The sequence below is a fragment of the Hoplias malabaricus genome, chromosome 5 (genome assembly GCF_029633855.1).
Source record: "Hoplias malabaricus isolate fHopMal1 chromosome 5, fHopMal1.hap1, whole genome shotgun sequence".
Lineage (NCBI taxonomy): Eukaryota > Metazoa > Chordata > Actinopteri > Characiformes > Erythrinidae > Hoplias > Hoplias malabaricus.
The window spans coordinates 41596947-41620108 of NC_089804.1; the positions used below are offsets into that span (position 1 = coordinate 41596947).

At 38.2% G+C, this 23162-nt stretch overlaps 2 protein-coding genes and 1 long non-coding RNA gene across 10 annotated transcripts; all 3 read right to left on the reverse strand.

The window, feature by feature from the left end:
• Positions 1 to 330: 330 nt before the first annotated feature.
• On the reverse strand, positions 331 to 5404 carry LOC136696303 (uncharacterized). 2 transcript variants are annotated; one of them, XR_010802601.1, is made up of 6 exons: positions 4900 to 5404; positions 4232 to 4318; positions 3047 to 3146; positions 2644 to 2698; positions 2011 to 2151; positions 331 to 684 (listed from the first exon to the last, which is right to left on the reverse strand). It is a non-coding gene; the product is annotated as an uncharacterized lncRNA (long non-coding RNA). The 2 variants fall into 2 exon arrangements; XR_010802602.1 differs by lacking the exon at positions 331 to 684 and adding an exon at positions 1042 to 1093.
• Positions 5405 to 5608: 204 nt separating this feature from the next.
• Positions 5609 to 19670, reverse strand: LOC136696302 (meckelin-like). 7 transcript variants are annotated; one of them, XM_066670567.1, is made up of 7 exons: positions 19451 to 19670; positions 16876 to 17514; positions 9380 to 10942; positions 7535 to 7662; positions 6668 to 6767; positions 6262 to 6318; positions 5609 to 6170 (listed from the first exon to the last, which is right to left on the reverse strand). In XM_066670567.1, exons 3-7 carry the CDS (start codon positions 9389 to 9391, stop codon positions 6033 to 6035), a joined length of 435 nt encoding a protein of 144 aa, XP_066526664.1. In that variant the 5' UTR covers positions 9392 to 10942; positions 16876 to 17514; positions 19451 to 19670; the 3' UTR covers positions 5609 to 6032. The 7 variants fall into 6 exon arrangements, 5 of the variants coding, with proteins under 5 accessions (XP_066526665.1, XP_066526664.1, XP_066526666.1 ...); XM_066670568.1 differs by having other exon boundaries at positions 17441 to 17514; XR_010802599.1 differs by having other exon boundaries at positions 7535 to 10942.
• Positions 19671 to 20703: 1033 nt separating this feature from the next.
• LOC136697765 (zinc finger protein 675-like) lies at positions 20704 to 22850 on the reverse strand. The gene is made up of 2 exons (XM_066673013.1): positions 22616 to 22850; positions 20704 to 22042 (listed from the first exon to the last, which is right to left on the reverse strand). The coding sequence occupies exons 1-2, from the start codon at positions 22812 to 22814 to the stop codon at positions 21204 to 21206; spliced, it is 1038 nt and encodes a 345-aa protein (XP_066529110.1). The 5' UTR covers positions 22815 to 22850; the 3' UTR covers positions 20704 to 21203.
• Positions 22851 to 23162: the final 312 nt, after the last annotated feature.

The window sequence follows — 23162 nt, forward strand, 5'->3', positions numbered from 1 at the left end:
GGCACAAAACACTCAGAGAGAGCGCGCAGCAGGCACAAAACACTCAGAGAGAGCGCGCAGCAGGCACAAAACACTCAGAGGGAGTGCGCAGCAGGCACAAAACACTCAGAGAGAGCGCGCAGCAGGCACAAAACACTCAGAGAGAGCGCGCAGCAGGCACAAAACACTCAGAGGGAGTGCGCAGCAGGCACAAAACACTCAGAGAGAGCGCGCAGCAGGCACAAAACACTCAGAGAGAGCGCGCAGCAGGCACAAAACACTCAGAGGGAGTGCGCAGCAGGCACAAAACACTCAGAGAGAGCGCGCAGCAGGCACAAAACACTCAGAGGGAGCGCGCAGCAGGCACAAAACACTCAGAGAGAGCGCGCAGCGCGCACAAAACACCCAAAGGGAGCGCGCACAAAACACCCAAAGGGAGCGCGCACAAAACACTCAGAGATCGCACGCAGCTCGAACAGGACAGTCAGAAATCACAAGCGCAGCTGAACAGAACACTCAGAGATCGCTCGCGCAGCAAACCAGCCCTTAGTCAGGTACACACAGTGAAACACACACACACACACACACACACACACAGAATCTGCAGCTGCTCTAAAGACTCACATTGCTGATGGAGCAGAGATCCACAAACTGATGGATCTTATCTTCCACAAAGCACTCATGGAACACGGAGAAGAATATCAGCTATAGAACACACACAGTAGAAGTTGTTAGATGGACATTATTCATCAGAATGAGATCCGTTTAGATTTAGTCTATTACCCTTTGAGGACCTAGTTACTGTATTTAAGTTATGTATCATCATCACAATATAAATAGACAGTGCTCTGTGATATCGGGGTGACTTTTTTTTAAATATACGCACTGACTTTAAAAAATCATCTCAAATCTCTAGATAATTTCCTAAGATGTGTGTCCAGTAGATAGTGTCACAGCTCTACATTCTTTATTTAGCTACTCACATCTGGCCCCATGTAAGCATACTTTGACCTAAAAGTATTTCCTCTCATATGATGACACCAAAACAGGAAACAAACTGACCGTTAAATGGAAGCTTGGCATGGTGGATGTGAAACCAGTCTGCTGCTACTATCTGGAAAATGTTATAATCATATGAACTTATATTTAGATCAAAAGGATTTGCATCATCCCTGTTTTGTAAGTTTCAACCCATTTGTCCTCATTTGTTTTTTGACTTTCAGTCGGTAAGAACACTATAAATCAGATGTTTGAAATCTCATATGTCTTAAAATTGTCTTTATTATATAATCATTTAAATGATGACTTATTTGTTACAATATTTAAGTCTGATTTATAAATGAGGTGTTGATATCAGATAAACCAAGGCTTCTGTGAAGAGTAAAATCAAGACCATGACAAAAACTGATGCTTCCTATCACACCACTTATGTTTATTTTTAATAATGTTAAATGTATTTTGTTGAAATGTATTCAATTGGGACTAAAAATGTTGGGACTGGAAAAGTTTACTGGCAGTAGGTTTGTGACATGAGTGGGTTTAAAAAGAGCTTCTCAGAGAGGCTGAGCTTTTCAGAACTAAAGATGTGGAGATGTTCACTGTTCTGTGAAAGACTCTGCAGGAAAATACTGAAATAATTCAAAAATTGTTTCTGAATATTAATATCTTTATCTACAGTTCAGAATATAATTTAAATATTCAGAGAAAACTTGGAGAAATCTCTCTCACCCAGCAGGTTATAAGTCAGCGGTTCCCAAAGTGGAGGGTTCCCCTAGTAGAGTAATCTACCTATCGCGACCTACACAATGTGTCTTGTCCGGTTTCATTTGATCATTTCTTGTATTTGTTAAAATAGTCCTAGCTTTTTGAAACAAGTAAAATATTTCAGACAAATCTTTTACTTTTTTCAAAATTCCTAACTTTTCTCACAGATCTCAAATTTTCAGGAATATTTCAACCCAAATAATTTTCTTGCAGTAGATGTGTGTGTGTGTGTGTGTGTGTGTGTGTGTAAGGAGTCTAAGGAAATACCTGTATGAATCCAATGCAGAGCCACAAGGCAGAAGCAACACCATAGCGCAGTATATGACTGTAAGCAGGTGTGTAGGCCCCAGCAGATTGCTGCAGCTCAGATGAGTTTTCTCTCAAAGCCAAGCTGGAGAAACCTACAACCTACACACAAATATACACAAACACAACATCATCTCACAGGTACATAGCACACAAAAACACATTAAGGGCATTAATGTACCACATAAGACATTTTTGAAGTTGTTTCAATTGCTACATCTGTTTTAAATATGATCATTTGCAAATTAAACACAGTTCTCTAGAATAAAGATTTGGAAAACACTTCTGATGATGTTTCTTGCAGGTGTAAGGAACTACATTTTTTTCCTAGTTGGAAATCATAGAAACCTGTGTGGGTTGTTAAGTGAAAATGACAGAATGTTTAAATGATTTCAGTTTGGCGTCTTCACTCTGGCTGGATAAAGATAGCTGTTTCTGTTTTCCAGTTGAGATAAGAGTTACACTAAAGACAGATAGGTTTTATGTATTACCTTATATTTCATTTGCTGACACACAGAATAAACATCACAAAATTTCTGCACTAGAGACTTTCTAAACCAAAGTAAAGTAATACATGTCCGGCTTGTGTCTCACCTCTAAAAAGAAGAGCACAGCAAAGTCCTGGAAGGTAGGGCTGATCTTACGGAACCTAAAATCACATGTGCACACACCGACACAAACACACACACATACAGCTGCTGATTAATCACAGTTTCAAGTAATTACAAATGGAGCTGATGTCTGGCCCCAAAAAAAGGGAATAAGACATTAAAAACACTATTTTTCTTTTATTTTTGAGTCACTAATATCAACATTCAGGAACTGTAATAATTCAGTAATTATTAAGAAACAGAACGTGTGTTACATAGTAATGAGAGAAAGGAATAGAAGCTTGGGCTCAAGTCCTTAGGGTAAATTCATGTCCATAATTTAAATTCATAGTGAATGTAGACTCTGCATAAAAAGAGAGATAATACTAAAATCACTCAATAATCACCCTCCACAGTTTTACTGGCTTTACTCCGAGGTCTCTCCCAGTCAATAAAAAATATGTCCACAGACAACTGCATCATGAGATTATGGAGGAAATGCACTGCCTGCATAAGAGAGAGAGAGAGAGAGAGAGAGAGAGAGAGAGAGAGAGAGAGAGAGAGAGAAGTAGGCATAAGTAATCATTATCTTCAATCATTTAAACTTAATATACTTAGGATTTATTGCCAAAGCTTTCAGGAGTGGGGTCTGAATTCATCACCGACGTTATTACATGATGAAGGATTATAATATAACAGAGAAACTATTTGAACTTTTGATATCACACAGTTTAATTTGGTCTAAGAGAATATGGCAGAGTAGATCTGTGTTAATGTGTTACAAACCAACACCTTAATTCTGATGTGACACTCTATAAAGAGTAAATAACTAACTAATATATAAATAAATAAATAAATAAATAAAAATTAACTCTTTATCAGTTGTGTTACAAAGCACAATGTTCAAATAAATGCTCCCAGGTTCACAATTCTAACCCAAAACTAGTCCATAAACTACCTTAAGGAATGGGAAAAGTACAAACTATGTTTGTAACAGATATTTGTATAAAAATGAATGAAGCCTTTTGAAAACAGTGTGTGGATGTCTATTGATTCCCTGCTCTCTATGTTGTGCACTATATTGGTCGTTAAATAACAATTTCAGCACTGATATAAAAACATATTTCCTCAACTATAAGCTGTAGCAATCCTTCTAACTGTTATTGTGACAATTTAAATACAGCCACCGTAGCTTCAGTATCAATGCAGTGCACTGTGTAGGGAGTGGGGAGCCATGAGAGACTCAGGTACTGTTTAGATTCTGTGTAAAAATTACCACCAAAATATACATGAGCAAAACGTAACTAATTTTTCCGGTAGATTGTACCATTCCTGAACACAATAATAGTGTAAAGTATGAAGTAACATTACTTATTAAATCATTAACTGTAAACTGATAACTGATAATGTTTTACTACATATTTACTGTTTTGTGTTAGTTTACACTGTTATCCAAAACACTATATAAATATGGTGTCACACACTGCCATTAGTCTTAAAATAAGTGGTACATTACCATCTTTAACTGTGATGTATATGTTCTATATAACAATTTTCTTGTGAATTATCTTAGTGTGATTTATATCTGTGACCTTAAGAGCAAAAGCACAGCCAACGTAGGTGACAAAACGTTCCTCTTCAGTTGGTAATGGTAGCAACACGGACACAAACTGCTGAGCCTGCAACACACACATACATGGTTAAAATTTATACAAAACTTCCACTGCACACTGTCCCATTTAAAGATGAAAATGTATTGTGACCCACTGGGACAAGGACCTGGATGGAGAACACAAAGCATGACCCACAGATAAATCAAATAACGAAAACACACTTGCCTTCACCGTCTGCACAACAGCCACAGAAAAGGAGAAGAAACAAAATATATGTAGTTTAGAAATAGTTTGCTAATCTTTCCTCCAGGGACCAAACATTATCATTAACCAATTATGCGTTCTACTGAACACACGTAAAAGACTTTGATTCCTCAAAAATACTCATTACTTTACAGTGATTTACTGTGACCTTTAAGTCAAAACTTAAAGGTCACAGTACCCTTTCAGTCTCTGTGATTTTCTCATGACTGATATTCTGTGAAATGTTAAAGCTGTTTTGAGTGAAATGGACCTGTAAATGGGTGAAGTAGAGATTGTGTTTGACAAGGCAGTACAGTTTCTGGCAGTTAAGCTCCTGTCTTTTTTTCTTTTGTCTTCAGTTTAATTAGTTGTAGTGGTTTTTTATGAAAACTCTAACTACTGACCTTGTAGAAAATGAGCCAGTACAGACCAGTTCCCACACTGATGATGAAGAAAACATTTTCCAAGTCTCCATCCATCCATTATCTGTAACCGCTTATCCAATTTAGGGTCGCGGGGGGTCCAGAGCCTACCTGGAATCATAGGGCGCAAGGCGGGAATACACCCTGGAGGGGACGCCAGTCCTTCAGAGGGCAACACAGACACACACACATTCACTCACACCTACGGACACTTTCGAGTCGCCAATCCACCTGCAACGTGTGTTTTTGGACTGTGGGAAGAAACCGGAGCACCCGGAGGAAACCCATGTGGACACGGGGAGAACACACCAACTCCTCACAGACAGTCACCCAGAGCTGGAATCGAACCCACAACCTCCAGGCCCCTGGAGCTGTGTGACTACGACACTACCTGCTGCGCCACCGTGCCGCCCTGTATATATATATATATATAACTAAATATCATGACAGATTACTTGATATACTAAGACTATATGCTGTGGTATTTAAAAATTCATGTGTTGCTGAAAGAAAGATTCAAAACATGGTCACCAACATTTAGGGACCTGCTCTATGGAGCACACACGCTGATTCTTTCAGGAACTACAAAGCATGAGATATGCAATTCAAAATTATAAAATAATAAACAAGTACATTTATTGATATTTCTTGCTAAATATTGGTAGTAGAATTACTAAAACATAGAAATAACACTTATTTAAGTTTAATTTACACTAATTTAATCTAATTTAATCAGATTACAGGTTTAATATAAAAACACTTATTTTAAAAATGAACAGTTTTATGGTCAACATCTTGTTTTGCGAGCAAGAGTAGCTGCATGTTCAAACCAAATACATGTATAATGTATTTACTGCAACAGTCAATGTGTCTCTCACACACATGGGTCAGCCACATCATTAAGACAAACTCTCTGTTTCTCTACTCGTGGTCCATTTTTATAAACTCTACTGAGCAAGTTACATGCTGTAGTCCATCTGTCGCTCTGCATACTCTGTTTACCCCTTTAATCTTGTTCTTCATTGGTCAGGTGGTGGTGGCGTGTTAGTGTTCATTGCGTTGGTGCGAGTGGATCAGGCACATCAGTGCTACTGGAGATTTTAAACCCGTGAGTGTCACTGTTTTTTGTAGCTAAAATGTTCACTTGCCAGTAAATCAATGAGAGGAGATGCAATTCTTCTTTTGCAGCTTGCTGTTTTCAGTAGAGAATACACAACCGCCACTCCACCCAATACACCCAGAGCAATCTGAACCTACACACAAACAGCCACATATCACTTTCAGAAAATAAAACGCTATGATCCAGCTGAATAAACCAAACTTAATCCCTTTAAAAACACTCACATTAGTTTTGACCCAAGCTTCATTTTGGTCCATTTCATACTCCATAGAGAACGACACCTAGAATATACACGTCAAGATTAACTTGTAACATTTATTTAACACAGATGCACAGACACATTTTCTAGACAACCTGGAAGGTTTGGGCACTTCTGTCTTATTTACATTTTTTTCTTTGTGAAAATGGGTGCACACAATATTATATTTTATTTGCCAAATTTATAATATTGGAAAAAGCAAACAAAAGTTGTCCTTCTTTTTCACTTTATTCCAGCATGTTAAACTCCTCAAATATTTAGCCACTAAAATATTAAATTTACTGAAAATTCCAAATGCTCTGTAGATTTGTTGTGATTTGACAATGGGTGTTCAAATCTTTGCATAAGACTTCTACTGCACATACACTTACAGTTTGCTTTGCCAGGTCAGTGATGAGAATATCAGAGTAGGATACAGTCATCAGAGGAGGGTACACTTCACCCTTCTGGGTATTTGGCACCAGCTGAAACCTTGAAAATGTAAATTGATGTTATTTAAAGGACTAGTTTGGAAAAAGTCTGATTTACTACATTTCCTCTTTAATCTGAACACAGAAACAGACTTTTTACACAATGTTTTCTGAAACATTAATTTCTCTAAATACTGTAAATAAACCAAGACATGTTCTTTGTCCTAAGTTTGTTTTTTAATTTTGTGCTGAAACTACAGCAGTATAATGTCAGTCATTTGATATAAATGTATCACTGTTTATAAACACACTAAATCTGAACATTAACAGTTGTTTATGAATAAACCCACCTCTGCAACATGGAGGATGTAATCTGTATCCACCTTATGTCTGTGATGTGCAGGCACATGAATGGAAGTCAGATTCTACAAGGCTGTTCAAGTCTGAGTTACATTAATGAAGATCTAGATGTGTGATCTAGATCTAGATGTGAGATCAGTGTGACTACGTCTTATGAAGTTTGGGGGTGTGTTTAAAGAAGAAAAAGTTAGTAAAGCCCTGTGAAGGACTGGCGCCTGGTGTATTCCTGCCTTGCACCCAATGATTCCAGGTAGGCTCTGGACCCACCCTGAACTGGATAAGCAGTTACAGATAATGAATGAATGAATAAAGTTAGTAAAGTTAAGTGTCTAATCCAGCACTAAACCAAAGAAGTAAACTTAAAATATTAAAAATATCTTATCCGCTTTACTACATTTGACTGAATGAAAAAGAGTGAAACAATACAGATACCTTTGTATGTCAATTACTGTGGATATTTTATATTACCTTATTTTTAGATCAGAGGCCATACGTATGACTCTGGGTGTGGAACTCAGGCTCTTCTCTCGCCCACTTAAGGTGTCAATCAGCATCAACCTCCGTGTAAGGTACCAGTTGTTCATGTTGCCTACTGTCTATTACCACATTAAAACATATAAGAAAAATAAATCAGAAGAGTCTCATGAGAGACTCTTTGGGTCTCATTATGGTTTTGTTCTCACAGTTCAGCACAAGTGTTGTTCAATGGAAAAAGGAAAGACATAAGACATAGTTTTGTTTTCATTCAATTTGAACAGACAAGTGTGGATCTCACAGTTTGTTCCAGCTAGTGCTGTATAGTCCCGCTTGATGGGGGTTAATAAACTGTAGTGAACCTTATCATTTTCAGTGTGTTTCCACACAGAGACACACCCTCCTTGTTCATTATTTCATGAGTTAATATAAAATGTTATAAATGTTGTAAAAGACAGAATTTCATTGAAATAAAGTAAGAACATTGAGAGTCAGGAATAAATGTATTCTCTGTGTGACTGTGTGCACCAAAACATAGCCCGCTGTATGATTCTGTATGAATACATTTGCCATTATACCCCTAGTGCATGATAAATGAAGGCAAAGTGTGGATTTTTAGCCACTGTGTATTGGTTTAAAAATAGGAATGTTATAGCTAAGATTGTACGTATATCAGCCAGACCATCTGCTTGGTAAGTGACACGCTACGTATTACGTTTCGCTGTTTCTGGGTCCAATCAGGCATTTGGTCCCTTGCCATTCATTCATATACATTCATTCATTTACACATTGTTTACACAAATATTTATACAACATGTTCTGAGTGGCGTATATTGAAACTACCTCACCTTTATCCTCTTGGCTGTTTTTAGTCTCTGAATCAATAGTTCCAATTATCATGTACAATTCTAGGGCTTCCCATCTGTGTATCACTACTCTGTGTGAATAATTAAGGTGTATACTCTCATAGCACATCAGCGATTCACAATGTGCACAGTGAAAGTGAACAGTGAAAATCCCACGGCTTGAACATTCTTGTTAACTTTGCTGTGTTGTGAAGACAGGTGATGGAAAAGAACCTCTCCCACCTTTCCAAATATGGTAATCTAGAGGATAGTTTATATTTGCATATTCAAAAGGGACTAAGGGTGGGGGTAAAATGTATAGTTTCCTACCCTCACTGACAGCTTATCCTAAACATTTCTCTCTGTGCAACACAGACACAGAGCATATGGCTGAACATAAAAAACAGTGAACATTCCTTAATACTGTGCTTAAGGCCTTCTGATTAAATATACCTCAACATTGTGAATTTTTTTTTAATTCCAGTTGAGTGGAACTTACCCCTAATGTCTGTAATTGTATCATTTACTCTTAAATTCTGATATTTCACAAAATAATCTTGCTCTATCTTGGACTGATGTAGGTGATGTACCATTATTAGTATCTTAAGAGACTGTTGTCTTGGTTTTGTTGAAGCTGGATTGACACAATTTGGGATTTGAGTACAATTTGATATACCAGGCTGATGTAAGCATGTTATTGACCTTATGTACTTCTTATTTCCTCTCAACAATGTCCATTCATTAAGCACATTGTATTCTCCTGGTGAAAGACTTGATGTCCCCATGCATACCTGCTGACTATTTATTGGACAGTAGCGTTCACAAACTAATCCTTCTGATGTGTTCCAAGTCTGCCGCACTGCAGAATATTCTACAGATAAGGCTACTGCTCGCTTCTCACGTTTGAGTGAAATTAGAACTGGACCTGTGTCATTTATTCTAACCTGTGTGGATGTGTTTAGTGGTGTGAACACATGTGTATCATTCAAGTTACCTTGTGGGTCATAATTTGTGTAAGAAATACCTGCAGACAGAATGATTATCACAATGATACTTTACACAAGTGGTTCCCCTCAGTCCACAAAGTCCAGGATGTCTAAATGGATATCAACCAGGCATAATGTCAAGTTATTCAGTCAGAGTTAATTAGTTGTCCTGTTATTTTGTTACTGCAGCAAAGGCGGTGCTTGGCACACCCCTCAAACTGAGCTAAAAAAAAAAAAATTAAAATTAAAATATAAATGAGTCTGGATGACTGTTTGCCAGCCGTTGCCTAGACTCATAACATCAATCAGTCAGAGTCGTCAGCTGATGGTGGTGTAGCTCTAGTGATGCTCCTAGTTACAGGTCTTTGTATTCCACTCAGACCTGGCTTGATGACGTCTGGTGCTGGCGTTGTCTGGTCCCTTGCTTCTGCTCCTGTGTCTGTGCTTTGTTGTTGCACAGTCGACCAGTTAACATCTAATGAGGCGTTAGGTGAGTGACTCTGTTGCTTGACATTCTCATGCTCATCAATGTTAAAGGCAGTGCATCTAACCTATTGATTTTCTGTTTACTATCTGCCATAATCTTTACAATCTTTGCACGAATTATTCCATTTTGCCTTTCTACTCTGCCTTGTGACTGAGGATGATAAACACACCCTAGTCTGTGTTTGATTCTCAATGCTTGTGAGATTTTCTGAATCACTTTGTTCACAAAGTGTTGACCATTTATGCTAATTGGCACTACTGGTCCTTCATTTGCCACTGTTGAGGCAACCAAATTTATATACTCCCCCCTTAGGTCTCCTGGGCACCTTCAACACCATTCTTGACTTTGGCAATCACAACTGTAGTGGCCTAGCTTACCACAAGTCCAGCAGTATACAGGAGGTCTCTGATATTGTTGTGCTTCTGGCTGTCTTGTCTGCTGCACTCTTTACTTCAGGGGCATACGGTGGGGGTCTATCTTTAACTCTCTATCTTCCTTCATCACTGTGTCTCTTATCTTTTCCAGGGACGTCCCTTTCTTTCTCCTGCACTTTTTCTCTCATGGGTTCCTGTCTGTACTCCTGCTCTTTATCTCTGACTTTAATTGCAAGAGTTTCAAAAGCTTGTCTTTATTGCTAAGCAACGTAATTTTCCTCCCTACCTGGGCCTTAGTTCTAGTTATTTTTCTTTCCACCATCTCTCTCACCTCCTGACATAATTCAACATCAAATGAACCTCTAAGCGACCATTGCTTTTCTTTTTTGGCTGTTTTTTTTTTTATTCCACTGCTTCATGCATTCCGACAGTTCTGCCTTCGTTCCCACCCCTTCAAACAACATCAGGGAAAATGGTGTAATCTCATCTTTTTCGGGTTTCATTAACTTACTCCCCATTTTTTACTTCACTACTTCAACTTAAACTGCGTGTTTGTAGTGTAATCAAACTAATCCTGTGTATGTGTATATGTGTGAGAATAAATTCACACTTCCCTTTACTCAGTTTGGCTTTTCTCTCTCTCTCTCTCTCTGTCTTTCTCCTACTTTGTATTGATGGCACCACCTGCTTTCAGCTTTATTCTGGTTGTCCTGTAACACAAATTTGGTTGACAAAAATATATACATGTTAATTTATCCACATTAATTCCCTACCTTTTTTGTGTATGTTATTCAAATTATTACTGGTATTATTTACATAACTTAGCTCAGCACACATGTGTCTCTTAATTCTCATCCTGTCTCTTTGTACACACACAATGCTCTCCTGGAGCTGCATTCCTTGTGAGTGGGTCTGGGGTTAAGCACAGCCTCCTCATTCCAGTCAAACTCCATACATGCACCACACCCATTGGAAAAAAAAACCAGTTCAAAAGCACCCAATCTCTCCAAACCCCTGCACAGCACTATACATCAATATTTTTCATACATTTATATTTTTAATTTGCCCAAATAAATATTATTTTCTATTTAGACAATGGCTTTTATCACTACATCACAAATCAAAGTCCTGCCATCTCTCTCTTTTTCAAGAGTGAAACTTAGGCCTTACACACTTGTAAGAGGAGACCCCCCCAATCAAAGTGTAAAATCTTAAAGCTTCAGCGAAATTGATAGGAATTTAGACCCATGATCTCTTTTTTCTCCCGATAAAAGCCTACATATGGAGATTTTAAATTTTCTCCTTTTCTCCAATACTAATTTTACCTTTAATTCCCATGATTACACCTTACAGTACCCTCAGCTTTAACACCTCACTCTCCTTTTTCCTTTTCTCAGCATCTAAAAAACATCTTTCTGGAGCTCATTTTCTACTGTTTTCTTTAATTTACAGTCTCCCAGAAAGCTCATTTATTTTTACTTTTTATTTAAAAACATCTTCTGTTCAAGGCTCATTTCCAATACAAATAAACAAAGCCCTCTTATTTTTTGAGGTTCATGAAATAATTTACAATAACTGTCCTTGAACGAAGCTCATTAATTTTACTAAACACTAAAAATTTTACTAAACACACATTAATTTCTCTAAACACTTTATTTACTCTCTCTGACACTGTCTGGGCAGAGGTGTCTTTTCCCTACTTTCTCTAAACACACACAGAGAAAATTTATGGCTCTTTACAGCGCAAGGGAGAGACCAGTTCTGCCCACACACTCATGATGTACCAAAGAAGGCAGGGGGGTGACCTGCACTCAGCACTCACAAACATAACTCTTTCAGCTGGGAAAGGGAGGGGTGAGAGACACACTCACACGGCAAGACACTCCTTTTTTTTCTAAACCCACTAAGCACACACACACACGCACACGCATCACTTTCAAAATTTAAAACAATTCTCATAGTCGACTCATTCACACTTTAACAGCATACTTTTTATATTCTACCTCTACTTATTTCCTTATTCCTCGACTTAACCATAGACAAACAAACACACAAAACTTAACTCTTGGTACCTTCCATGCACATTTTTCTCTCTTTCTGTGCACTTTTATTTTTCCTTCTCTTTTCTCTACTTTTCTGAGCTCTTTCTCTTTCTGTTATTACTTTTTATTCAGCCAAAGATTTTTACGTATTTTATACTTTTTTTGTTTGCGGCCTTTGTCTCCTATCTCTCTTGCTTTATTTCTGAGCTTCCACACTGCAGTTCTGCAAGTCTCAGTTGAGCGGCTTTTTAAAGTACCAACAACTGTATTTTTTATTTTTTTTGGACTTTTTTTTTTCTAACTGTTACTCCTTTTTCTGGATTTTTCAAAAGTTTTTTAATCATGCCTCTCTTTCAACAAGTCTTCTTCATACGTCAAATTACAACACCACTGCATTGCAACTTTGTGGCAGAGAGACACAAAGATGCAGAATTTATATGAAAAAAGGCTCTGCTTACCCGTTTTAAGGTGCATGCTACGATAAGGTTGGTTCTCTCACCCCCAAAACGAAATGCAAAAAAAGTTCTGGTGCTGATAAGAATCTTTTGCCACTGGTCGGGGGCTCTCGGAGTCCCTTTAGGACGGGCCATCAAAATGTTCTTACCGCGACGTGTTAATCTTGTATCTAGTCTAAGTATTTTTTTTAATTAGGATGCATTCCATAGGACATAAAAATGGTACCCTTATCTCCTTAAGGATGCAGTGTATCATAGGAGCCCAATTAAAAAGGTATTTAAATTAAAGAGGTATTTCAAAGGAAATACCTCTTTATCATGCTGTACCGGGCAATCAAGCTCAAGCTGTTCTACACACCATTCACCTACAGAGTTCATGCCCGAGTCTCCTAAGACTCTTTTGTTTAAAACAAGCACATGTCTTTGTTTGTGAGGAAAGTTAATAAGTGGATCTTAATACTTTTCATATGCTCCCAACTACTGATCTTTTTTCTAATTCTCGATCAAAAGCCTGCTCAGTCCAATTAATCGTACATTGCATTTGTATTTCTTCAGGGGGTCTTAGTTCTAATAAATTAAAGAAGGTATCATATGTGAGACATCGGGATGTCAGAGGAAGCCTCATCACTGCAATACATTCAACACTAATAAACCTATTGAGAGAAAATCCCAGTAACGTTAGACATCATATCATAGATTTGGGATGAGATAGGCTGAAAATAAATCACACCCCTGTGTAAGTCAGGGCCTCCTTAACAACGTGAGTTTGGAGGAAATCTGAGATGGTCAAAAATTAGCCTGAAAAAAAACCACAAACCCTTAGTATTTTTTTGGGTGAAAAATGCAACCTCCTCAGATGTTCTTCAAACCCACACCGTGTGTCAGGGAGGTCCTGATGTAGACAGTGGTGTGGTTATTTTCGCTATACCACATCCCAAAACTGAGATATGGGGACATGTTGTAGCCCATAAAATGTATAGCGTTTTGATAGTAGCTGACAGGCTCAGGCTGTAAGAACAGATTAATGATGTAGTATAGTTTATTAACATCCTGATCATGGATTATTCTTTAAACAGAATGTAGACACTTTAAAGCAATAAAGAAAATGGAAGACCTTGGCTTGAAATGTGTCAAAAAGTGCAGCAACACCCCTAATGTGTCCCAAAACCTGTACATTTTGTGCTGTATTGCACATATAATGAGCTGATTGGTTTATTTCCAATGTATTCAATACCAGGTGGCGCAGTAGGTAGTGTCACAGTCACACAATTCCAGGGACCTGGAGGTTGTGGGTTCAAGTTCTTGTCTGTGAGGAGTTTGGTGTGTTTTCCAAGTGTCTGCATGGGTTTCCTCTGTGTGCTCCAGTGGGCCAAAAAGTACAGCATCACCTTTATTCTGTTCCAAAACCTGTAAAATTTGTGCTTTATTGGATATATATCAAGCCCATATGTTTAATTACAATATAATCAACACTGTTAACTCTATTGAGAGAAAATCCCAGTTACGTTAGTCCTCATATCTCAGGTTTGGGATGAGATAGGCTGAAAACACACCCCTGTGTAAGTCAGTGCCTCCTTAATCAACAACGTGAGTTTGAAGGAAATCTGAGATGGTCAAAAATTTAGTCTCAAAAAAACACCCCTTAGAAAGACCCCTTAGAATTTTTTTGGGTGAAAAATGTGACGTCCTCAGATGTTCTTGAAACCCACACCATGTGTCAGGGAGGTCCTGACATAGACCGTGGTGTTTTATTTTCACTCTACCACATCCCAAAGCTGAGATATGGGCACACGTTGTGGTCTATAAAATGTATAACTGTATATATCATGATGGGATTCCTATTTCCAGTGAAGCTAGGTAAAGACATGAGTAGAGGGGTGTGATCAGAAAACCCTACTCAGTCTAATATATCCTACATTGCATTTGTATTTCTCCAGGGGGTCTTAGTTCTAATAAATTAAAGAAGGTATAATATGTGAGACATCAGGATGTCAGAGGAAGCCTCATCATTGCAATACATTCAACACTAATAAACCTATTGAGAGAAAATCCCAGTTACGTTATTCCTCAAATCTCAGCTTTGGGATGAGATAGGCTGAAAACACACCCCTGTTTAAGTCAGCGCCTCCCTAATCAACAACGTGAGTTTGGAGGAAATCTTAGACGGTCAAAAATTTTGTCTCAAAAAAACACAAAGGGGTATCCCTTAGAATTTTTTTGTGTGAAAAATGTGACCTCCTCACACCCACAACGTGCGTCAGGGAGGTCCTGACGTAGACCATGGTGTTTTTTATCTTCACGCTACCACATCCCAAAGCTGAGATATGGGCACATGTTGTGGTCCATAAAATGTAAAACTGTATATATCAAGATTTGGAAATAGGAATCAAGGGATTTCTATTTCCAGTGAAGCTAGGTAAACGCATGAGTAGAGGGGTGCGATCAGAAAAGCCTGCTTAGTTCAATATATCCTATATTGCATTTGTATTTCTCCAGGGGATGTCAGTTCTAACTAGAGGTCCTCGTTTCCAATTGCCCCTCCAAACAAACTCCCGTAACTTGAAAACTTTTCTGGGTCAAATTTGAACAAAACATACCATAGCGACAAGGACAGTCTGGCGATCGAGTTGGTGTAAAACATTTTTGAGCTAGTCTGAGCGAGAATTGATGATGTAATGACGAGTTGAAAACAGGAGAAATTTGTAAAATTCTGCTTTCTGAAAATATATTGAACTCTATGGGAGCCTTCATAACTCAAGAACCACATTTTCAAATTTGCATGTGTTAAAAATAGGAAATTTCTCTACCATTTGAAATGTAAATGAAGTCTGTAGGTGAAAGTATAAGGAAGTTATGGTAAAATGTTCAGCTAAATATTGAATATTGAAAAAGGATCAGGCATATTCATTTCAATGCATTCCTATGGGAGCGTACGCAACCTCCAAACAAATGCTTATAGCTCGGAAAAGATATCCCTAATGGCTTAACTGCATATACCTTTGCAACAAGGAGCCTCTGGGAATCAAGCTGGTATAAAAAATTGAGCAAGAATTGAGCATGTTATGATGAGTTAAAAACAAGAGAAATATTTAGAAACTGCACTCTGAGCCGCTCCAAAAATACATTGAACTCTATGGGAGCCGAAACCCTCCCAAGTGCCGAACAAAAATTCATAACTCAAAAAACGTATTTTTAAACATTTTCCTGTACAGGTGCTAGAAAGGGGAAGTTTCTTTACCATTTAAGATTTAAATTAAGTCTCTAGGTGAAAGTATAATGAAGTCATTGCGAAATGTTCGGCTGAAAAGCGAAAAAACGGTTTTAGGGCAGAAAATCTAGAGTGCGATGACATCACGCACTCTAGCCATCCCCCATTCAAGTGAATGGAGGGATTTTGAGGGAGGGATAGAAAGGGACAGATGAGTGCAAGTCCCGGTTCGAACGGGTCCGACCGTCTGCAATCTCGAGTTAGAGCAGTTTGAAAATTAATTCCATAGAAATGACTGGGGAAAAATGACTATAAGAGTCGATAGTTCAAAAACTGTGGAACGAGTTAACCGAACAAGGAATTGTGGAATAATAATAAGAACAATAAGAAGTTGACTTAAGAAGAACAATATATTGCACCTGCTGCTTTAGCATAACATAATTAAAGAACTACGAAGTGTGGAGCTGTGGAGCTGATGCAATAAACAGAGGATGTAAATAAAAGGTGCGTGTTCCTAATCCAGTGATCGCTGAGTGTTTTGTCGTAACTGTTGTTACCAAAGAGACTGCATGAATGTCTTCTTTTTTTCTATTTTCCCTCGGTCTACCAATTATCAGTTCCTTAACCCTTACGTATACTCGAATATACACAGCTGTGGTGACATGTAGCAGAATCAGAATCATGCCATGAACGTGTAAACACTACAGTCACTAAAACTCCTGTTAGCAATATTTACACCTTTGCTTTTTTCTTCCTGACATCACTGTCCTCTGTTTACTGTATTATTATCTGATGTTTACAAGTGTGCTTCTTGATTTGACTCTTCTGTATAAACCTTTTACCACAAATTGAACAACCATAAGGCCTTTCTCCAGTGTGGATTCTCTCGTGGTATTTCAGGTGACTTTGCTGATTGAACCGTCTCCCACAAAACCTACAGTGATATGGTCTCTCTCCTGTGTGTGTCCTACGGTGGATCTCCAGCACTTGTGCATAACTGTAGCTCTTCCCGCACAGATCACAGCGATACGGCCTCGGTTTCTCTTTCTGATGTACGACCAGGTGTTGTTTCAGCAGTTCGCGATTTCCGAAAGGCTTTCCACAATACTCACAGTAAACAACTCTGTCAGCAGTCTGACTCTGAACGCACACTTCAGCATTCAGAGACCCATTATCATAAAAAACCTCACAGTGAGAAGAAGAGCTGCCTTGATCCTCTCTTAAGCCTTCAACGTTATTATCATTAGTTATTTCATGTGGCGTCCCAGAGGGTGCATTTTCAGAGTAAAGGACCGGCGATTCCCAAGGCTCCAATTTTACAGTGACTCCTGTGTTGTTACACAGACCAATATCACCCTTTTCTTCATCCTTAGTGTCTTCTGATAAATGGTAAGCTGGCTCCTGATATGCAGTCACCGCTGAGGGAGAAGAGGGTGAGGATGGATTGTTCAGTGGTACCTGTGGCTCAGCATCCTGATGCAGAGTGGAAAGCTCCACCTTTACCTGTACAATTGAGTCCAGTGGTTCTTGACTGAAGTTTGGTAGCTCCTGAGGAATGGTTTGTGTGGTTTGATCATCTGTAGGGTACGTACATGCAAAATATTAGGATTCATGGACAATTCCATTCATTAAATCATTAAATTCCAGTTCATTAAATAGAATATATTCATCTAACAGGTTTCCCAAGTGTCCTTTTACAGAACAAATGAATGTATGTTAACATATCTTTACAGTCTATAATGAAACAATTCATTCATTGTCTGTAACCCTTATCCAGTTCAAGGTCACGGTGGATCCGAAGCCTACCCGGAATCACTGGGCGCAATGCGGAAACACACCCTGGAGGGGGGCCAGTCCTTCACCGGGTCCATAGAGAAACATTAATCTCCAAAATAGTAACTTTATAGGAGAAGACCTTTTGAACTTTCAATGGAAATCAATTTTAAAAGATTCTATGCCAAGTAATTCTGGAGTATTTCTATTGGTCCATTCATCATATTTATTTACTGACAAAATATGAAGGTCAGCTGCTGTTTTCAAAAGATGTAACAAACTAAAAATAAAAAAAATAGAGATACATGCTTTCGGACAGTGAGGGTTTGTATAAATCATATGTAAATAAAGAGCTTTAGGTTAAGCAAATCTGACTTAAATATTTGAGTCTGCTTTTAACCTATCACATGTATTCAGGCTTGGCAATGTACTTGGAGTGTGTTTTTTCATCTGTATATGAACAAACTAGAGTTCTTTACATAGTTCTGTAGCTGAAATATAGTGGCAAAGGAAATGTATGCAAATGACGGGAAGGGAGTGTAGAAATTTTTTGAAATAACTATTTTTTTTCATTTGAAATTTGAGCCAATTTGGAGGAATTTGACATCACTTTAATTTCATAAACCTCATAAATATTAAAAGCTATAGTAATTGTAGGCTTGAGGAACTACCATAAAGTTAGTAGATTATATTAATCCTGTTACATTAATGAAAAGGAAGTTTGATCAGGAATATCAGTAGTAATTCCTTCATACATTTCTGTGTTCGCTTCTGGTTTAAGGTCAGTGTGTGTCCAGATCCTGCACAGAATCACTGGGTGCATGGTGAAATTAATCCCTAGACAGGATGGCAGTCCATCACACACTCACACATTCACTCACACACTCAGACACTCACACTCATGGCCAAATTTGAACAGTGAATCCACTTAACAAAATGTATTTTTGTACTTTGTGAAGAAATTGGAGCACCCAGAGAAAACCAAACACACACACACAGGAGAACCCACCAAACTACTTACAGACAGTGACCCAAGGCAGAGTTTGGACCCACACCAGAACCCTCCAGCTGTTCGACAGCAACACTACTACACTGTTATTTCCGTAAGCTTTAGAAAACTTAGATCTAATGTACGTTATCTTTAGTTATCAGACTGTTTCAGTTTTGGCCACAAGCTTTTCATAATTATCAGGCTCTAAACAATAGTAATTTTTTTAGCCTAATAAACAAGACCTTATTCAACTGTCTTCCACAGGGTGTGGTGGTTTAGTCCAGCTCAATGTGTACGTGATGATTAACCTTCACCACCTTACATCAGCAAGGATCCAGATAATAAGCATCTAAAACCAGGAGCCAACAAAAGCTGGCATCACTTGGATTTTTCAGCATAGAATCACCACTCTGTTACTGTTATTCCAGTATATCGTTAAACGGTGGTGATGTTAAATGGTTATTTAAATGTTATGACCGCGATGATACTACATTTTAAACTAGGTTAGTGTATGTTTTTATATATCAGAAATAAATTCAATTCAGCTGCTGTGGTATAATGATCTTAGACGTTAAATACTCTTTAATGGTGCAGTAATTACACTCTCACAGCGCATATTTAAGGTGGAGCGGAAATTTCCTCTCTAGCAAATTAAACAAATTTGAATCTCCTGGATCTCGATAGTTAACTATCATCCAGAATCAAGTATCCTCAAAAAGAAGATAAAATGAGACTGAATTAAACGTTACCTGATCCATAAGGTTTTTCCGTTAGCATTTTCTTCAGGTACTGGTTTTCCCGTTTCGTGCGGTCTATTTCTTCCTGGTACTCGACAAGTGTGTCCTTAAAGGCTTGAAAAATCTCTCCAGCGACTGACAGCAATCGCTGAGAGACGAACGAATTTAAAAACTCAAACTTGCTAACAGACATGTTGGCAGACGCATCCATAGCGAACAATAACACTTCTTCTTGTACGAACTGTTTCAAACGGCTCCCTACTGTCCCTACCCCCTAGGAAGTGCACGAAGTAGTGTCGGTGTAGGTTATGAAATAACGGCATCTACAGCCTAACGGTGATGCTTAATCCCTAACTGAAGGACATATATATTCATCAACAAGCTGCAGCCAACCTCTTTGGTCCTCTGGTTATTTATTTGTATAGTCTTTTTGACAATTCATGGATTGTAGAGTATGGAGTATTTGGTTTTCAGCGTGAAACGGTTTCAACACAATAGCGCCATCCAGCGTTATACTGCGTTCAACGTGGACTGAATTTATGACTCACGATTACTTTCTTTTTCAAATTGGAGTGCTGTTTTAACATCACACGCACACTATGTACAAAATATGAGAGTCATAGTGCTGTTTGACACTATTATATTATACATCTGATACTGTGGCAGGAATCATTTTCAATGGAGGGTCACCTTATTGAACAAGCCACTTTACTGCAGCACTAAGTCATAAAGAAGCTGTGGGACTGAAAAAGGGGATGCTGAAGGCTTATAATAACATTGTTAAATATTATTATTAATAATTCATATTACAATTAATTAAGTGAAACACAGAGGAAGGGAGGTTGTTCAAATAAAACAAACAAACAAACAAAAAAAGGGATGTGGCCTTAATGAAACAACCCAACGTTGGAAGACATACATAAACCAAAATTATTCTTCTTATTTATACTATCATTTTGTACATATTTACAGTCCTATAAATCATAGTTTACCAAATGGTTCAATGGGATTTCAAATCTTGAACCAAAATTTTAATTTTCACCTTTTCCATCCTGGGACTTATTACTCTAGTCTTTTGAAAAGAAAAACTCCTAGGCGACGTATTACAGTAAAGCTTTGGCCAGTGTACTGGGACAATGGTGCTGACCGATATTTGGCATTATTAATGAACTTTTATCCAACTTATCATATCTTAAATCTTAGTACTATGTATGATGTATAATAAAGAGGAAAAAATGGAACTCATGTAAGTCGCCTGTCTGGGATACAATTATACATCAGCGATTTTATTACGTCAGTCACATTGTTCTATAAAGATGTAAACCATTAAAAATACACTTTAAATGGTAGTTGGTTCAGGTCCCTAAGCTGGCAAACCACAAGTATGATGTTACACATATGGAATAAAAAATGTGGCAAAAGGAGTAAGGCACAGGAACAAACACTGCTTTTGTGTGCATCAACTTTAGGTCAAGGAATCATTTATTACTTACTAATCAGCCAATGCTTAAATGATGTTCAAAGGTTTCACTCACAAGGCACATGTTGCTTCATAACAGTTTATGCAATTACAACAACAGTTCTGTGTTAACAGAAGTGTGTATCTTCTGAATGTGTCCAGCTAGCTTCTCTAAGCTATATATTTACTATAAATTCTACACGGTGGTGGATGAGAATGTTTTGAACATTTTAAATAAGAAAATTGAAGGCCAAAAATACATTGAGAAAAGCTGGTAGGTTTAATTCTATACAAGTCTCTTCATATTCAACAGTTACTTTTACGTTTCCGTATAATCGTAGCCACTTGGTCATGGTGAATCCGAAGGTGCTCCTTTCCTTGACCCAACCAAGTGAATAACTTGCCGCAGACAGAACAGCTGTAGATTTTTTCTCCAGTGTGGATCCTTTCGTGACCTTTCACATGGCCTTTCTGATTGAATGTCTTACCACAGAACCTGCAGTGATACGGTCTCTCTCCTGTATGAGTCCTAAGGTGAATCTTGAGAACATGTGCATAACTGTAGCACTTACCGCACAGCTCACAGCAATATGGCCTCTCTTTCTGGTGCACCACCATGTGGGCCATTAGGAGTCGATCATTTTTGAATGGCTTGCCACAGACCTCACAGTTAAGCAGTCCATCTGCAGCATGGCTCTGCAGTTGAGAAGATAGAGGAGTTAAATCGCTGAACACATCCTTGCACTGAAAGTAGGGCTTGGAATCTGGTTCATCTTTTATAACTACAGACAGATTTTCTGGCCCACTTTCAGACGGCATGGATGCAGAGGTGGAGTCATCTGAGGAGGCAACCAGGGAGTTGCAGGTTTCTAATCTGCTGGATGAGACCAACGGTGAAGAGTCACCCTTTTCCTTCTCAGTGTTCACAGCTTTAACTGAAAAAGACTCAGGTGGCTCCTGACTATGAGCAGTCACTCCATAGGGATAAGGACATGAAGATGGATATTTTGCTGGCGTTTGCGGCTCAGCATCTTGTTGCGTGGTGCAAAGTTCCAGCTTGACCTGGACGACTGAGTTTCCAGAGTCCAGTGCGCCATGTTTGCTGTTCTGAAAAGAAACTCCCTCTGCACGGCTTTGGCGTGAATCTATGAAGAATATAGATCCGGTCAAAACATAAATGTTAGTGTTAACTGACAGTCAAAGCTGCACATACAGAGGTCCTCATAACTGGGTGCATGCCTGATTTAACTACACTGCATGACTTCTGTTTATTTCCAGAAATCAATTATATAAGGGGAATTTTTATGGTTAGTTTAGGTTTTTATTAATTATTATTTTTCCTGTTAACAAATAACCAGAATTTGTGCAATGACATGTGACAGAATTGTTTATTTAAGTTTGTGCCATGTAGAGGACGCTTTTGTATTCCCTAAGACAACTAAAAACACTTATGAGGAGTGTACACCACAAAAATCAAGAACAGAGAGTCAAGCCAAATGTGTCCAACAGGAAAAGAGTGGAAGGAGACAGTCTTTAACTCTGGGATTAAGGTGGCTCGCTAACTAATATTTAATTCTGGATTTGGGGAGGCATAACATGAATATTTTCAGTAATTAAACTGCCTAATAATAAAAGAAAACTTAGACCAGAGACACAAGGGGATTTCTCTCAGAGAAACCCCCGAGAAACGTGACAGGAATACGTTGATTTAACGTTACCTGAGCCATCATTTATGCCGGCTTCTGCTAGCATTTTTCTAAGGTAAACATTTTCCTGTTTGGAGCGATATATTTCCTCATGGTACTCGGAGAAAGCCTGTTTAACTGCTTGAAATATTTCTCCTGCCACAGCCACCAGTTTTTCGTAGAAAAAGGAATGTAATGACTCCAGTTTAGTCATTTCGTCTGTAGACGCCATACCAAAACAGACGGCACTTCTTCCATGGACCGCGGTTACAGCCCCAGTCTTTTGTGTATATCGCCTCCAAATGGATGGGGAAGGAGGATCATTCTCTCATAAGATTTCTCTAAATAGAATTTCTACTATTTTAAAAATATCTATTTTTAAAATAATATTTTATAAATTATTTTAAAAATAATATTTACTATCCACCCTCACCCAGAAAACCCAAATGCCTTTACAATTTTATTTTTATGATGTTTATCTTAATGCGTTTGTTTTCTTTGGGAAATATGTTGTTTTATACAGTATTATAATCATTTTTAAACTTTTTATCTAAAGGCTATATTCATTGTGACTTAATAG

Excerpts from the sequence above, each read along its gene's own strand:
- LOC136696302 (XM_066670565.1), bottom strand. The coding sequence starts at position 19,649 with ATGGATGCGTCTGCCAACATGTCTGTTAGCAAGTTTGAGTTTTTAAAT. Across the intron at positions 17,515-19,450 it reads GGAAAAACCTTATGGATCAG|ATGATCAAACCACACAAACC; the intron begins GTAACGTTTAAT and ends CGTACCCTACAG.
- LOC136697765 (XM_066673013.1), bottom strand. The coding sequence starts at position 22,814 with ATGGCGTCTACAGACGAAATGACTAAACTGGAGTCATTACATTCCTTT. Across the intron at positions 22,043-22,615 it reads CGGCATAAATGATGGCTCAG|ATTCACGCCAAAGCCGTGCA; the intron begins GTAACGTTAAAT and ends TATTCTTCATAG.